This window comes from Hordeum vulgare, chromosome 4H (assembly GCF_904849725.1).
Source record: "Hordeum vulgare subsp. vulgare chromosome 4H, MorexV3_pseudomolecules_assembly, whole genome shotgun sequence".
Taxonomy (NCBI): domain Eukaryota; kingdom Viridiplantae; phylum Streptophyta; class Magnoliopsida; order Poales; family Poaceae; genus Hordeum; species Hordeum vulgare.
Genome location: NC_058521.1, coordinates 4,904,393 through 4,922,766, shown reverse-complemented (window position 1 = coordinate 4,922,766; position 18,374 = coordinate 4,904,393). Strand labels below are relative to the sequence as shown.

General features: G+C 47.2%; 1 protein-coding gene across 1 annotated transcript; it reads left to right on the top strand.

Annotated features, from left to right (window-relative positions):
* The first annotated feature begins 12,925 nt into the window (after positions 1-12,925).
* Positions 12,926-16,147, top strand: LOC123446930 (glucan endo-1,3-beta-glucosidase 8-like). The gene is made up of 2 exons (XM_045123475.1): positions 12,926-13,525; positions 14,780-16,147. The coding sequence occupies exons 1-2, from the start codon at positions 13,185-13,187 to the stop codon at positions 15,909-15,911; spliced, it is 1,473 nt and encodes a 490-aa protein (XP_044979410.1). The 5' UTR covers positions 12,926-13,184; the 3' UTR covers positions 15,912-16,147.
* Positions 16,148-18,374: the final 2,227 nt, after the last annotated feature.

Sequence of the window (18,374 nt, the reverse complement as noted above, 5' to 3'; positions counted from 1 at the left end):
AAGTTTTGGTAAATTACAAGTACCTAGTTACAGGTTTAAACATGTTTACATTTACATTGTTGCCAGAATAAAACATGCTTAGTTGCCATATACTAGTAGGTAACTAATCACTAATGAAGCCTGGTAATTAAACTTTACTCATTTCATGTTTGAGAGAGAGAGAAGGACATGCTAGTTAAAAAAAACACTATGACAAGCAATGCACATGCCATGTAACATCATATCATTGTAGCATACAACAACAATGCCAGTGTAGCAGGTCTACCCCTAGTGTAGCGTAATTTCGTGCCTTGTAACATCATGTCACTATAGCGTAGAACAACAATACCGGTGTAGCAGGTCTACCCCCTAGTGTAGCGTAATTTCCTGACATATGCAAACGTAACACCGTGGATCAAACAGTCCTCACGGTTCCGCGTGCGAATCACAACCCGCCGCACTGGAGCGCGATTGTGCGCACGCTAAAATATAGATTTTCCCAAGATTATAATGTCATGTTCATCTCAATCCTATGGAGTTTGGTTCGTTTGATTGCATCATAGAGAAACAAAGGATTCTTTGTTGCGGGAAAACAACAACAAAGGATTCTTTCGAAGAGGTTTGAGTGGATGCTAAAATCCTATGAAAAGTAGTACAAAGAAATCCCTAGGAAAAAATACTATGGACAACCAATATAGAAAATATACCTAAAGATTCCAATCCTCCAAAATTTCTATGAAAATCCTTTGAATAAAGGGAGCCCTTAGAAGGGCTTATTTGGTTGTCATGATTTAGAAAAACAGAAAATTGGTAAACACTAGATTTCCGTCAATTGCATGCCATGAAGTGGGAAAGCATAGAAATCATGTAAAACATGGTTCAGTTCAAGTCAAAACCCATGAAAATGTATACCTAGAATGTTATTATTGCCACTAAGGGTATTAGTCTTTTTTCAGACATTAGAATTTATAAATTAAGGTCCAAGTAAATGTTTAAATCCCTGTGTATTTCTTTGTAACAAGAATCAAAGGAAAAAATTCTCTATTTTTCCTTTGTACCATTCGTTCGAACTAAATGCATGAATAATACTACCATATCAACAAAAAAGCATACATTTCCCATCCACATATACCTAGATACAAAACGTACATGTGTGCAAACTTTTAAGTCAAAATATGCTAAAATGAGAGCTAAAAAAACGATTTTGTGGCTATTTAGCATATGTACTGTTCATCCTCGAACTCTATAGGTTTTTTTGTGCAGCTTGCAATTCAAGGTATTTCATCCTAAAATTTTACACACATACACGTTATATCCTTACAAACATGTGTATTTTTCAGATTTTTTTGAAACTAAAAATTTTAAATTAAGATTTTTTCAAAGAGACGCCTTGATGGATCTTGGTCTCCGAAATGCCCTACTCATGTTGCTTTGGCATGATATATTGTTTTGTCCTTTATGAGTTGATGCCACTAATTAAACCTATCCTCTCTTTGCTCTCATTGTCTCTTTCTCCGCCCAGGTCACCCAAAAGTTTGATGTTGCGAAGGACGATAAGATCAATGTATAGAGCTTGTAGCGCCACTTCGTCGTAACCGAGTTGTTGCTGGGTGGGTGGATATCGGATGGTGTGAAGTGCCTAATCGGTTGTTGTTTTTGTTGGGTTCTATCTCTTAGCTCATTTTTTATTCCACACAAGGAAGTTATGTCTTGGTGTGTCGGTACATGTGACCATTCATTGAAACCGAAGAATGACAACACAAGGAAGGGCCAATAGTGAGTAGCTTGTGCAAGTTGTTAGGAAAAAAATTGGGGTAGAAATCTTTGGTTAGCTTGCAAGACGAAACCTTTTTTAGGGGTGCCTCCAAGATGAAACTGGTTGTTTCTCTTGTTATGTTTTGAAGGGTGCTTCCAATTTTTTATTTTTGAGGAATGGGTGCTTCCAAGATGAAATTGATTGTTTCCCTTCAATAGTGGGCTAAGTAACTACTAGTTGGGCTTTGAAGTTAAGTATTTCTCTTTTTCACGTTGATTGGCTTGCTACAAGCTTTGAACGCACGTTCAGGGGGGGCAATTTTGCAAAGAGCTCATTAACAAGGGATCTCCTACCTGTCGCTCTTTGCGGCAGGGACTCCAGCGCCGCACAGGGGGGCGACCCGACTGGGCCGACCCAGTTTTTTTTCCTTTTTTCTGTTACTTTTTCCTTTTCTGTTTATTTCCTTTTTTTGGTTCATTTTTTCTTTCATTTTTCCTTTTCTTTTTATATTTCAAGCAAGGACATTTTTAGAATTTGAAGAACAATTTTGAAAAATCATGAACAAATTTGGAAGCGTGAACAATTTTTTAGAGCATTTATACTTTTTGAATCTTGAGAACAAAAATTTAAAAAGGAGAACAATTTTGAAAAAACCCGAACAAGTTTGAAAGCGCAAACAAAATTTTAAAGTGATTTAAAAAAAAAATTAGAACAAATGTAGAAACTGAGAACAATTATAAAAAATCATGAACATATTTGGAAGTGCAAACAATTTTTTAAAGCATGGACATTTTTTGAATGTTGAGAACAATATTTTTAAAAGGAGAACAATTTTGAAAAATCCTGACCAAATTTGTAAAGCATGAACATTTTTTGAATTTCGAGAACAAATTTGAAACTGAGAACAATTTTAAACAATTCTGAACAAATTTGGAAGCGCGAATAATTTTTTTAAAGACGAACATTTTTCTGAATCTTGAGAATAAAATTTTGACACAGAGAATAATTTTGAAAAACCCCAAACAAATTTGGAAGCGCGAACAATTTTTTTAAGCACGAACATTTTTCTGAATCTTGAGAATAAAATTTTGACACAGAGAATAATTTTGAAAAACCCCAAACAAATTTGGAAGCGCGAACAATTTTGAACATTTTTAAAATGGAAAACAAATTTGAAAGCATGAACAAATTTTTGAAGCATCAACACTTTTGGAATCTTGAGAACAAATTTTAAAAACGAGAACAATTATGAAAGATCTGAAACAAATCTGGAAGCACGAACAATTATTTAAACCCTTTGAAATCATGAACAAATTTTAAAATCAAAAATAATTTTCTAACATTTTTGAAAATGCCAAACATTTTTTGAGAAATCCAGAGTATTTTTAAAAAAGTGCAAAGGCATTTTTCTAATTTAAAGAATAATTTTTGAAAATCCCAAATACTTTTCGAATTTATGAACGAAGTTTGCAAAAGATAAATTTCTTAAATTTGAAACATTTTTCAAAAATACAAAAACATTTTTGAAAATTTAAAAACATTTTTTGTATTTGAAGAATATTTTTGAAAATGCCAAACATTTTTGGTAACGGAAACAGAAAAGAAAAAGAAACAGAAAAGCATAAAGAAAAAAGAAACGAAAAACAAAATGGTTCAGGAAACCTTCTCCCAAAACCAGAGAAAAACGAATGGAACCTTTCCTGAACCGGTGGGACGATCTGACTGTAGCTGAAACCTAGCTTCTGTTGCTAGCATCGCTGTCGCTGTGAATAGGTTTTCCCATTAACAATGTAAGTACTCTGCATTTCTCATATGCTGCTCTGTGCGGCCGATTGTCGCCCTGCTGAACAAAGCTGGCAAGCTGTCCAACGAACTGGCCTGGCCCATTAAGTGTTATTATACCGATCTTGGTTTTGAAGAAGATCCCATTCCAGTTTTTTCTGGTTTGAAAACCTTCTAGAAAGATCCTGATAGTTTTGTTGTTGTTTTTCTTAACTGGTTCTGCAGGTTTTTCTTTTCTTTTTTACAACTAAATAGGGTTTCAATTTGAAAAATAAATGTTTGTTTTTCTAAAAAAATAAAAATAAAATCAAGTTTGTTCATATTTCCAAAAATGTACTCCCTTCGATCCAAATTAATTGATGAAGGTTTAGTACGACTTTATACTAAAGCTACGTCCATTCGTTTGGATTGGATGGAGTACATAATTTCAAAAGTTTGTATTTTTTTAAGAAAAAAATAAATCAAAAAAATTACTCAAATTTTGTTCACATTCAAAAGAAAGGAATTTAAAAATGATATTTACAAAGAAACGTTTGCATTTTTGGAAAATGTTCGGTTATGAAAATCTTCACTTTTCAAAAAATATGTTTGAAATTTAAAGAATATGTTTGAAACTTTAAAAATATGTTTGAACTTTCAAATCTTGTTCAGTTTTCAAAATTATTCACTACAATAAGGGCATCTCCAGCAGACCTCGTATATCGCCGGCCCGCAAAGCTCGTTTACAGTTCGCGGAAAAACGGTTTTGCAGACTGGCGCGGCCTATGGCCGTGCAGACCCCGCATATCGGAACTGTAAAACGCGAATATTCAGTTTTACAGTTTTGATATTTCGGTCTGCTCGGCTGCAGCCCGCGCCAACCCGCTAAACAGATGAGTTTTTATTTAAATTTGACACATATGCCACATATTTAGAATTATTAATTTAATATAAGATAGAATGTTAATATTACAATACAACAATCATCCAAATTACAATAATTATTGAAATCGCCGAAGCAAACTAAATAATTCATTGCAAAACTTGTTTCGAATACAAATCACACATGAATTAAATGAAACAATGAAAAAATGGAATCTGTTACTATCCAGCCCTTTGCCAATCGGACGAATCCTCAATATTTGAGTCGTCTGAATCGGACGAATCCTCGAGCAAAAACCGCGCGAGGGTCCAATTCCATCAAAAATCACAAATATGAGCGCCGCATGAACCAACAATGCATATCGCATCTGAAAAGCACAAGCACAATGCTCACTGGCGGCTCAGAGCGGCAACGGCGACTGTGGGCGGTTCAACTCGGCGGATCCGAGGAGCCGGTGAAGCGGCTAGGTGGAACCAGTTGAGGGGCGCTCCGGCGGCGTGACTCCATTCGTGGATATGGCCGGAATAGCCGGCGGCGGACGGGCGGAACGATGGAGGGCGGTTGCGGGAGGGGGTGGGGAACGCGCGCGGGCTGAAATGTCCCTCCCGCCAATCGCTTTTCTATGACCTCCCGCCAATCGCTTTTCTACGATACAGGGCACCGTTGGGTCGAGGAGAGAACCTGCGTTTCATGGGTTGAAGGTGGGATTTTACCGCGCCCCTCAATTTTTTTTACATGTCTGACGCGTTTACGAGGTCTGCTCGAGCAGCTTTTTCCACGCGGACCCGTATTTTAACGATTATTTAATGGATCGGGCATTATACCGGCTCTGTTAGATAAGCTCTAACAGTTCGCTACATTGCTTTGTTACATTCCGTTTCGCTATAGTGTTTGATCGCTTGAGTGTCATGAATTTTGGATTTTTTAAAAATCGACATCCATGAAGGCCGAGCTTCAAAAGGCGCTTTCGGTGTGTCCATAGAGTGAATCAAAGGAAAAAATGAGATGCATAATTTGAATGTGTGGTCATTCTTCTCTCTTTTTTAATTAAGGGGGCCGACTTCCACCTTTGCTTTCAACCTCATGGACAAACCTGATGTTTGTATGCTTCATAACCATATTAATCCTCTAGTCAAGTTTATTGTACACCAAATTCCAGTCAGGAAATAAGATGTTCTTTCACGTGGGGAAACAGGGTTATCTTCGCATTTTAGACGACTTTTGATTTTTTTCAACCTGTGTGATTTGGATGTTCAAACAGAAGCTTCTAATTCACAAAATATGGTCTCAAGCTTTGGGTCATCCAAACACACTTTCGAAACCTTGTTAGCCAAGTGAGAGAGAGAGGTTGTCCATCATATATATATATATATATGACATCCAGTTCCTCCTCGACTTTGATGCTTATCCCATCTCTCAAAATAGGTTTCGCCCCGCTATATGAATATAGCAACCACCAGATATAACATCCCCAACACCGCTGGAGCGGACAGCACAAGCACGTCTAAAAGAAAATACAAAAGAAAATAAGAAAAAAATGCCAACAAAGCAGGATCAACAAAAGCTACGACTCCCCGCGACCGTTGTGCCCACTGAAGATAACCACCACGCTCCAAAGCCACCGAGTTGTCGTGTACCAAGCACCACCTTTAAGAAGGAATGCGACGATGTCGACGCTGTTGCCCGGAGGAATCCTAGGATTTCTCCCGGTACACAGTGGGCGGTGAGGTGAGAGGGTCACCCGACGCCCTTCAAGAAGGATGGTGGCGCCCGCAGGCGTCACCGCGTTGGTGCCGGCAAGATCCGACAGGGATTTCTCCCGACCCCTCGCACCCGCCACCCAGGACCAACCTACGGCTCCACCACACCCGCCGCCCACCAACATGCACCAACACAGTCACGAGGAAGCCGCCGTCGTCTCACCACGACCAACGAAGCGAGGCCGGTCGGATCCAAACAAGACACCCGTAAACAGGACCGACAACACCGCATCCACGAGGGAGGGAACAACCTCCACCAGCTTAGGCAGTAGCAGACCGGGCATAGCAGCAGAGGCACACCAGACCAAATGTCCAGCCAAGCCCAGAACGGGCCCGTGAAGCTCCGCCGCCACGCTGCAGCAGCACAGCAGCTGCCGTCCCTGTCGCGAGGAGCTCGCCAGAGCCACCGGAGGACAACCCACTATGGCCCCCAGCAGGCCCGCCCCGACCCAGATCGGGCCCCAAGGGCCTAGATCTGGGCCAGTCGGGCGCCGTCGGCCGCCGCATGCCAGGGCGCGCCTCCGCACCGCCGTCGTCCAGATCCGCGTCGGAGCGCCGCCGGCCGAGGGGCTCCGTCGCCATGACCACCTGCCCGAGCCGGGATCCAGCGACGGGGGAAGAAGGGGGGCCGCCATCGCCGAGCTGCGGGGCGCCGCGCGGGCAACGCCCGGCCGCGCCCCCCGGCGGCAGCGGCGAGGGGGAGGGGCGGCGACGGCTCGCTGGGAGGGGAAGGAGAGGGGAACCGCTCGATCGCCTCGCTCGGGGAGGGCGACACAGGGTGCCTCGGGCTCGGGAAGGGATCTCTCCGAAAAAGAGAGGATTTTTGGCAACTTAGTTGTATTACACGAAACTTCGAGGTTTATCCCATGGCTCGAGCATTCCGAAGAAACCTCCAAACACACGATCTTGACATGGTCGAGAGCCCTAACAAACACTTCAACACTCCCAACATTCTTTCTCATAGCTAGACCGAATAATATGATTCAAATAGGACGATACACAGTCCACGAAAAGAAACGGACGATCTGGATGGGGCATCTACCCGTAGGAGCCCGATTCGGCGCTTCGTTTGACGCCACTACTCTTTCGACATCGCATCACCGTCAACATCAGCCATGTCATTTGTTTGCCACCTGGTTCTGCCGCTGCGCCAAAGGGTCTAAGAATGTGCGGCTTGCGGGGGGTGGGGACCACCATATATAGCCTTGGCAGCGGACGACGTCATTCCATCGAACATTAGGCCTTGACAAATTAAAAATACGGCACAGAGCACCATTGTCTTTGTAGTTGTTGCTACGTCGTATGGTTAAATCGGATGAATAATGGGTTCTCACATTTGGTTTTGCAAGAAATGCACTCTTTGGTGAGAGCCCAACACAAAACGTCCTAGTCTTCTAGAACTAGAACACGGGGGGTGAGGAGAGGAGAAGCTGCGTTCGTGCACACAGCGACCCCTGCCGACCTGCCCGTCCAGGTCCAACCACCGATTTGGCAAAACACGGACCAAGTTGCAAACCCCCACGACCGATGATACCAGGTTCAGAATGCTGGCTGATTTTAATCAGGGAGGGAAGGAAGGAAGGGATCAAGATCAAGATCAAGATCAAGGCAGCAAGTCGACGTGATTCGTCCCACTCACGAAACACAAGGGATGCCACCCCCCATTTTTCATTTCGGATTGGCGGCCGTCATCAGCCTCTTTTCCTTCTTTCTTTTTTGCCTCTTGTTTTCTTGCTTGCTTCCACATCGAATCATCTCGGCCGGACGGATTTTCCCTAGAAAGTTCTTCTTCTTTATTTTCTGGCCGACGCGCTGCATAGGCTATAAACAGCGACATGGGTACTGGGTCTCCTACGTGTCTTCGGTTTTCGGCTGTCCTCTCGGCCTCGGCAGAGTCGTAGTGGGAGGGACGCTACCAAAGCTCGTGATCTGGCTGTCGTGTGTGGTCAAACCAGGCGAAAAACACCATCGGTGGATCGATGCTTCTGGCGCGCGCCACGAGGATGATGTGCCCAGCCACAGATCGATCTTAAGGATTGACAACCGTCACGTCCTTGGACGATTGAGCACGGTTGACAAGTACACAAAAATATAAGGAAAAAGCTGGTGTTCAACCCATCGATTTTCTTTTTTACATCTGCCGCGTTCCGTGTTTGCCACGCACATATGTCTTACATCCTTATCTCTTGGAACCCTGTCGACAAATGCGTTTTTATAGCTACTCCCATTTCCGCAACTGGTCACATGTTTCAGAAACCAAACCACAACAAGTGATATGCTGCAGACCAAGTAAAAGGTAACTCCGCCGACGGTGGCCTACCCAATCATGACGGAACGACTAGACTGGCTGGGCCCGAATGGTGGCCATCGATGTCGTACACATACTGGCAGGGAACGACATGCTCATGCAATAGCGCCCCCACGGCCGTCGGCCGCTGCGCCGGCTCGCCCCGCCTCGCCCTGGGTCAACCCTCGCTTCGTAGCTGCCACTTCGCGTCTCTTCCCCTCTGCTTCCTCTTCCGCTCCTCTAACCTTGCAGCCATTCATCCCCTCTCCAGTTTTCTGTAACATGGTCGTTGTTTCTGCAACGCGGCTGTTGTTTCAAGAGTTGAAGAAATTGTTGCTGCAACTCGTTCGTTGTTCCAGGAATTATTTCTGCAACACGGCCCCTGTTACAGAAAGACGAAGGAAAAAAAAATCTGCAACGAAGCGATTGTTTCTGAAACTCAACCTTTGTTTCATGAATTAATGGGTTTAAAGTTTACTTTTTGCAACAAAGGGAATGTTTCTGCAACTCGATCGTCGTTTCAGGAATCACTGGTTGTCGGCAGGAGCCTGCGCGCGGATCGCGGAGATCAGACGGTTGTGCGTGTAGATCGGACGACTGTTGAGGTGGCAGATGTTTACTAAACATCCGCCGGTGGACACGTAGCAGCCCCCAAAATATAAGGCCGCGTTTGGAATGGTTGTAATTAAATACAAAGGCGTTTACTTTACGCTTGTATCTTACCGGCCGCTTAACAAATTACATCCAGAAACGAAACGACCAACCGAGGCCTGTAATTTTTACAGGTGTATTTGAACGAAACACGACAATCCAATCAGGGCCTAAGCTTTAAAAAAACTCATTACATAATATATACAAAATAAAATAAATGAATCTATACTCTAAAATATGTCATATCTGTATGTAGTCTCTGATGAAATCTGTAAAAGGACTTACGTTTAGGAACAATGGAAGTACATGTTACGCTTAGACGTTTCTTTTGCTGTTGGTTTTGCACGAGAATGCTTTTTTTACATTTTTGTTCCGTTATCTGTCGACAGTGGAATCCGATCCTATTACAGGGTCGTATGGGGGAGAAGGGAATTTTGCTTGGGTTCGGGTGTGAGTGTTCTTTACATAAAGAGGGTTCATGTTCAAGTAGGTTGCACTCCGGCCGCAACATGCATGCTTGATGCTTCCCAGATACTCTTCCTGTTCCAACTGTCAAAACTGTTGCGAAGCAGAGTGATGTTTGTTATGCTGCTCTAAAGAAGATAAGAGGAAAAACGATCTACATGGGTGCCTTAATCGGGTCTTAAATGCTTGGGTTGACCGATACCTTTCGTATCCAACACAAATTCAGCTCGTTTAAGCGCGTCTGCCAAGTCTGCTCGGCCCAGCCTCACCCACCCAAACTCCATAAATATCCTCATCCGAAAAACCATAGACACTGGTTAATTAGAACTCCACTTCACCGTCGTGCCCGTCTACTACACTTCCGATCCCCTCCCCTCCGATCCGAAGGCTGGTGACGGAAGCAACGGTGGCTTCGGTGAAGAATCCGACGCCTCAACCATCGATGTGGAGGAGGTCGCCCTCTGCACCGCTTTGACGCGGTCGTTGCTCGACCAAGGCGGCATCGACATCGACAAATCTTCTTCCTCAGCAATCGTCGTGTGCCGACGCGGCGACGGGGATGTCGTCGGCCCGTCATGCTCGACGCCCAGCTCTGGCCGCTCCGCTCCTGTTGTTCAGGTACGTCGACAACCTCCCTCTGTTCCGAAAGTTGTACCTGACAACCGTTGGGTCCTCGTGCACGCGCAGACGCCGGCACGCACGAGGATGCCTGAGTCCGAGGCACGAGCAGCCCGCCCTGGGCAAGGGAGAGGGCGACAGCGGGGGAGTCGTTGACCGCATGCCGATCACGCGCGACGACGTCGGTCGATCACGATACCGCGCTCCTCGCGTTGGTCCTCCGCGACCCTCTCATGACGACGGAAACGAATGCTCGTAAGAATGCCAAAGCACTCTGACTCGCCATCGAGTTGTCGGAGTGCGAGGCAAGCAAGGAAGCGGCGACGAAGGGGAAGGCGGCCCGCCATGCCAAGGAGCAGGACGCCTGCTCCGCAGGCTATCGGGCCGAAGCTACAGATCGGACTCCATTTGACGAGTGGCTCCACCTCCATCTCCGACGACGACGCACCACCGCACGTCGACGCCTACACGAAGGAGGGGATAGCCGCATCGGTGACTAGAACGAGAAGGGGCCGACGAGGAAATGGTGATTTGCTACGCCCTTTCTCGTCTTGTTTATATCATAACTATGTTTAAAGTAGTTTGTACTGTGGATTTGCATTGTCCGCCATTGAATTCCACTGAATTATACTTCTTTTATCCGACGATAAAATATTGATCCGATGAACCGCGTGTGATGCTTGTCGGATTTCGGGCTCCGCAAAACCCTAAAGATTCGAACCCTGGGGCGTGTACGAAGATCTCTCACGGCCTAACCTCACCTAACATGCTACTCAATGGGAACGACAAGAACTCACTCGATGGTGAGGGAAACACAAAACACAACAATATATGCAGATTCGGGCCGCTGCGAAGCGTAAAACACTACTCCTCCTTTGGTGGATTGGCTCTCGTGGGGGCTGGTGGATGAACTAGTACAGTGTTCTTCGACCTCCTGAGGCTAGGCGGCCTTAGTGGTGTGAAGATGGGTGAATGAATGGTTCGGGACCGGCCGGTTCGGATCGGATCCCCTTCTACGAAGCAACCTATCCTCTATTTATAGTGGCGGCCCCGGTCCTCTTCCTTTATCGTTTCGGCTGGAAGGGATCCCACAACGGCTTCGAAGGGGGGCAATGGAACGTGCTTCCCCTGTTCAAAAGTGGTCTTCGCTTGCAAAGTAGGTTCCAGCGCTGCAGGGGCTCGCTCGGGGATGACGAATCTTCTGCTGATGGACGGCCAGAGTCTTGTTGCACCAGAATGGAAACCTTTAGAAGATGTCTTGGGAACCTGCGTTTGTCCTTGCCCCCTTTGCACCAAAGGGGAATCTGCTCCGTCCTACTGTCCGCTGCTCGCATGTCCTTCTTCTGCGACATCCTTGACTCCTGAGGCTGGGCCTGCCTTGGAATATCCACCGCTCCGGAAGGGTCCTGAGGAATCCCCCTGCGGGTCTCAATGCCGTTCCTCCTCGTGAGACTTGGCCCCTCACGAGGGCCTTGCCTTGAGTGATGTCGGGCCCGTTGGTTTGCTTGATGAAGTGGTCCAACCCTGGGCCGTAGACAGGCAGGTCTGGGTACCCCCATTCCCAGAACGCCAACAATGCTCATCTTTTATGTAGCGTTGTATGGATTGTATACTTGCTGCTTACTTGTCAATGTTCAGTGGTGTCTGCGTTGAAGTAAGAGCAACTCCAATTAGGCGACTCATTTCGTCCGCTACCGTCCGTTTGGGTCGGTGCGAACAAAAGAGGAGGCCCAACGCGCCGACCCAAACCCAAATAGAGTCCGCTTTTCGTCTGTGCCGATGCATTTGCGGCCCAAATGCGTCGGCGCGGACGCGGAACGGACACAACGCGCGCCTTCTCGTTATCCGCCGCGTCCCCATCTGGCGGTCGTCCAACTACCCGCGACCTACCTGGTCAGCTTAATTTATGACCTCAAGCCCACGCGTCAGCAACGACGGTCGTCCTTTTTAAGCCGACCGTGCGGCGGGGCCGTCCTCATCCGCTTCCAGCCACCCCGGTCCTCATCTAGCCACACTCGCTCCCCCGTCGCCGGCAAACCCTGGCCACCCAAACCGTGCCAGATGGGGCTCTTCTCCGGTGCCGGCAGCAGCAAGGCCAAGGGCAAGTCCCCCGCCATTCCTTTTCCGTCAGAGTTCCTCCCGCTTCTGCTGGCGCTAGCTCGCCGGCCAAGGCAGCGCGTCGACGTGCCAGTGCACCAGGTGGAGTGGCACTGACAGCACCGCGTGCCTCTGCCGTACCCTGACGCCACCCTGCCGCACGACTGGCACCTGGATCCGGAGAGGATCCCAACGTCGGCGGCGCCGCGGTCGGCTAGGGCGCACGTGGAGGAGGTGCGGCGTCGGCGGATGCTACTGACTCGCCCAACTGGGCTCGATGGCTCGCCTTCGAGCTTTAGGAGGCGAGGCGACCGGCGATCGCGAAGTCGATCGCACCGTGCCAACGCCCCCGTTCGTCGTCCGCGAGGAGGGTGGTGCATCCGGAGAGCGAGGAGGACGAGCGTTTTTTTTTTTCTCACGCCGTCAGAATGAGTCGGACCAGCGTTGGTCACATGCGTCGACTCAAACACGAAAGCGGACGTTCGTATCCGTCTGACCGACCGAAACTTTGTAGAGCTGCCTTTGGCTTCACCATCACCGGCCGACCTCCGATGTCTATGTGGTTCGAGCTGGGTCATCAGTGATCACACGCACGTCCGGATGTGCTGTTCTATCCAAAACCGGCCGTCCTTTTCCCGCCTCACAAAAGCAGCTGCCGCACTAGAAAAATTGTCAAATCGTTCCCACATCTCCATCATCCAAATCGCATCCTTTCTCCTCCTCCTACACGTACGTTGGTGCCCCAGCTGGAACAAAAATCCGCGTTTTATTCCTCAACTCTTCTTCCGTCCGTGTGTGTGTCCCGACTCCTAAAAGCTCAGCTCAGCTGGTGCTTGCTCCGATCATTCGTCAACTCTTCCTGCCTGCGTGCGTGCGTGCGTGCGTGATTCAGTGGCTGAGAGCTTAGCCTTGGTGCTTCGATCGATCATGGCGGGCGTGGCCGTGGCGCGGCCGCTGCTGCTTCTGCTGCTGCTCGCCGTCGTCGGGCTTCCGGCGGCCTGGGCGCTCGGGGTGAACTGGGGCACGATGGCGTCGCACCAGCTGCCGCCCAGCACCGTGGTGCGGATGCTGCAGGACAATGGCATCAGGAAGGTGAAGCTGTTCGACGCCGACGCGGAGCCGCTGGGCGCGCTCGCCGGCTCCGGCATCGAGGTCATGGTGGCCATCCCCAACAACATGCTCGACATGATGACCGACTACGACACCGCCAGGGAGTGGGTGCACAAGAACGTCAGCGCCTACAACTTCGACGGCGGCGTCAACATCCGGTCAGTACTCCTCCACTCCACCCCTCCATCCATCACCATATGACCACCCTCTTCTCGCTTGCTCTTCGATTCAGAAATCTCGGATGAACTCTCTGCTTATTTTGTGTTTCCAGTGCTGTTCATCGATGCTTCAACCTGTCATCGTGTTATAATTGCAGCTTGCATTATTTCTGATCGTGACGTTTACATTATTCTTCTTCCTTTAAATGTAGGAGTACATAATACTATATGAGTTTACGAAATTTACCAACCTTCTCGATTTGTGTACAATGATAGTACTATTTATGTCCTGATTCTAGATCTCGCTTTACTTTTCCTGTTCCAAAAACTTGAGCGTGAAGCATGCGGTCCAAAACCATTATCTTGTTTGATACTACTCCCTCCGTTCCTAAATATAAGTCTTCATAGAGATTTCACTAATGGACTACATACGGATGTATATAGACATATTTTAGAGTGTACATTTAATTATTTTGCTTCGTATGTAGACATCTAGTGAAATCGCTTAAAAGACTTATAGTATTTAGAAACGGAGGGAGTAATTCACAGTGGGTGCCTAAACTACTTACCATAGGTATAGGATGATGTGGATATCCAATTCGCTGATTCATTCATTGGAGGCTTTTTGTCAGCAAAGTGGCATGCATCAGCTTATTGCAACATAAAGCTACCTACACATACCCATCGCATATTTGCATTTGTCCTGTCCAGTTGATGTCTGAAGAATCTAACTTTCGGCACTTATCTGCTAAGTTGTTCTTGGATAGAAATTTCTGAAAACGATCTGTCATGCGTGCGCACTAGTGAACCCTCGAGGATCGATCATCCCACTGAATTCTTGTCGCCTAAAAGGGATTAGTTATCTTATTGCTAAAGCAGGGCACTTGATCTGATTCCAGTGGCCCTTCTGCTAAGATAAAGATATTCTACAACATGGGCACAAACTGTTTAGTGCAGGGTTTTTTTTTTTTTTTTTTTTGCTTCCATAATGGTGATCAGTTGGAGAAGAATCTTCATACATCATGCGATTTGTCCTGGCCCTGCATCATGCCTGAAAATTAGTTTGCAGGTGGAATTAGCCGACCAAACTGAAACTTATTTTCTGTTGTTGGTGTTGGATGCTACATTTTAAGTTAATAACAATGATTTTATCTGGAAAAAAAAACCATCTGGCTTATAATAACATCATTGAAACAAATTTGTTTTGATAACCATGTTACCAAAATAATTAACAATGCATTCCCTTTCCTGCAGATACGTTGCCGTCGGGAATGAGCCGTTTCTGTCGTCCCTGAATGGCACGTTTCTGAACGTCACGTTCCCGGCCCTGCGCAACATCCAGCAGGCGCTCGACGAGGCCGGCGTCGGCGACACCGTCAAGGCCACCGTGCCGTTGAACGCCGACGTGTACGAGTCCCCAAAGGACAACTCGGTGCCGTCGGCCGGGCGGTTCCGGCCGGAGATCGCCGGCCTGATGACGGAGATCGTGCAGTTCCTGAACCAGAGCGGCGCGCCCTTCACCGTCAACATCTACCCCTACCTCAGCCTCTACGGCAACGACGACTTCCCGCTCGACTTCGCCTTCTTCGACGGTGCCAGCAGCCCCGTGGTCGACGGCAGCATCCAGTACACCAACGTGTTCGACGCCAACTTCGACACCCTGGTGTCGGCGCTCGCCAAGGCCGGCGTGGGCGGCCTGCCCGTGGTCGTCGGCGAGGTGGGTTGGCCGACCGACGGCGAGAAGCACGCCACGGCCGCCTACGCGCAGCGCTTCTACGCGGGGCTGTTCCGCAAGCTGGCGGGCAACGCCGGCACGCCACTGCGGCCCAACCAGTACATGGAGATCTACCTCTTCAGCCTGATCGACGAGGACGTGAAGAGCATCGCGCCGGGCAACTTCGAGCGCCACTGGGGCGTGATGCGCTACGACGGCCAGCCCAAGTACGCCATGGACCCGACGGGGCAGGGCCGGAACACGGCGCTGACGGGGGCCAGGGGCGTGGACTACCTCCCGCGGGCGTGGTGCGTCCTCAACACCAACTCGCCGCCGGAGAACATGAGCAGGCTCGGCGACAACGTCGGCTACGCCTGCACCAACGCCGACTGCACCTCGCTCAGCTACGGGTCGACGTGCAACGGCATGGACGCCGCCGGCAACGCCTCCTACGCATTCAACACCTACTTCCAGATGCAGGACCAGGGCGAGGAGGCGTGCGGCTTCGACGGGCTCGCCGTGCGCACGCGGCAGGACCCCTCCACCGGCACATGCAACTTCACCATACAGCTCGAGAACACCTCCGCGGCGGCGGGGCGCCGGCGCGGGCCGGCAGCATTAACCTTGACGATGGCCTTGGTTCTTGTTGCGGCCATGGTGACCGCGCTCTGAGTCCGAATCTGAAACTGAATCTGATTGATGCGGTGCTAGTTAGTAATTGGAAGCAATTAATGACAACAGCTAGCTAGAGGTTACACGCTTGTAGTTGTAGATATTCTTTTCGTTTGTATTTACGTTAGTCACGTGTGTGTTAAGATTGTGCAGAGGCGTCTACTGTAGTAGTACGATCACACGAGGCCACAGACCACGGGATTCCATGGCTTTATATAGATATACAGTCTATCCAATATTGCTTTTGGCTCCCAGCTCACTCGAGGTCTTTAAATTCAAACTTCAAATTCAGTAAAAATCTATATTTTAATGTTTTAAAAAATTCTGAAAAAAATACATAGATAGATGAAGGTATAATACACAAATGTGTAAATTTTCAGAACAAAATACGTTGAAATGAGGCTGTGCAAAAAAAACAAATCCGAGGTTGTTTAACACATGTTACTATTCATCATTTCAGACCATGAATTTGTCTTTTTTGTACAGATCACGTTTTAAAGTATTTTGACCTGAAATTTTACACACATGTCGGTTACATCCTTACATACATGCATATTTTTTTTCAGAATTTTTTGAATCATAAAAATTTGAATTTGAATTTTTCAAAAATAACGGCCTCCAAAACGCCATTCTCTACAGTCTATACAGTAAGAAAGACTGGCGATGTGCACGTCATTCTCTTGCTCGTCCCTTGTGTTGTCCATCTCGATGGACGAATATATCGTCGTGCTCTATGAGCCTTCGATGAGCGTTGTTGTGACTACTCCATTCTCATGGCTTCAAAGATGCAGATCATGCGTGAGCGTTGTTATGACTACTCTATTCTCATGACTCCAATGATGCAGATCATGCCTCAGCCTTGGTATGACTATTCTATATTCTTGATCATGTCCAATGTCGTTAGTTTTTGTTGGGATTTATTTGTGACGCACGATTGTGTGGATGTGGTCTTCGTTGATTGAATATGTTATAGTCAGGCCAATCGTATTGTCTTGACTCATGAGTCTCATCTCATGCTTTTTGAGTACTCCCTCCGTTTCTAAATATAAGACCTTGTAGAGATTGCACTATGAACTACATACGGATGTATATAGACATATTTTAAAGTGTAGATTCATTCATTTTGCTCCGTATGTAATCTATAGTAAAATCTTTATAAGGTCTTATATTTAAGAACGAAGGAAGTAGTATGCATGTATTTTATTTGGCTCAATTTTTATTTGGCTTTTTTTATGAATGAACTGAATAATTACCTTTTGTTTAATTATTGACATTGTGTCTTGAAGATGTCACGTTTGACGCACAATGTTGCTGGTCTCTATCCAATAATGCTTACAAAGACTTACAAAAGTTTACTTAACCTTTCAAATTAATTCTTCTGCCTCCCTGATTTTCAATGAAGATGAGACCCTCATCCTTCAATTTTTTTTTTGAAAAGGAGGCGTTGTCCATCCTTCAATTATCAATCATAATCCTACATATCAGTTTATAAATAACATTTTTAAATAAACCTTTGTAGATGTAACATTACTCGTCTCTACCCATCAACCTCCAAAAACGACATGACGCGACCATCAGAACGAACGAACGAGCGTGAACGCCGTGTGTGTGTGTGTCCGTGCACTCCATGCGTTTATGTGTTGCTTTCGTCGCCGTCGCCGTCAACGTCCCACGCTACCCCAGGAAACGAACGTGTCGACACCTCGCTCACACAGCCACACCGGCCGATCTAGGTGCACAATAAGCTGGTCAGCGTGTAGACATGGCGATGGCGTTGATCATCTCCGACGGAGCCAAATGCAACAAACAAACATGGCGAGCTAGCGAATGGTCCTTGATCACGGGCTGATCTGTTGCTGACTTGCTGGTGCCAAACGCAACTAACTAGTCCTCCATCGGGCAGGGACTAGCTAGGGAACGATGACTATATCATAGGACCATACACATTTTAGTTTGCTCTACCTATTTCGGTGCAGGAATGATTCACATAAAAGGTTTTATTAGTAAGGTGAGAAATAGGAGCAGGTTATTGCGCAGGCAAATATAGATACCGACGAGAAAATATAGTGATGGAGCGACACGACGACCCTCGCAGGATAAGCGGTGGCCGGCATGGTTCGTCCCTGATCTCACGGTGGCGGGGTTGCCTCAATACCGATTAGGCAAGGTGATCTACCGGGACGCGTCGCGGCGGCTCACGCTGCTCAACGAGGAGGGCTGCCGTATCGACTCGCGGGGGCGAGCAGTTCGAGCCGTGTGCCACGACCCGAAGACATTGGGAAGCTCTCCACGTGCGATGCGCATGGCGGGTGCGACAGTAATTAATGGGAGTATTTACTTGTCCGCTAATAAGAAAAGTCATCGTTGGTCAAACTATTGCCGGCTGAATATGAAGGTGAAGCTTGTTTCCTTCTTCAAGACGTCGTCGTGGGTCTCATTGCCCGTCGTGGTGCTCCACTTGAA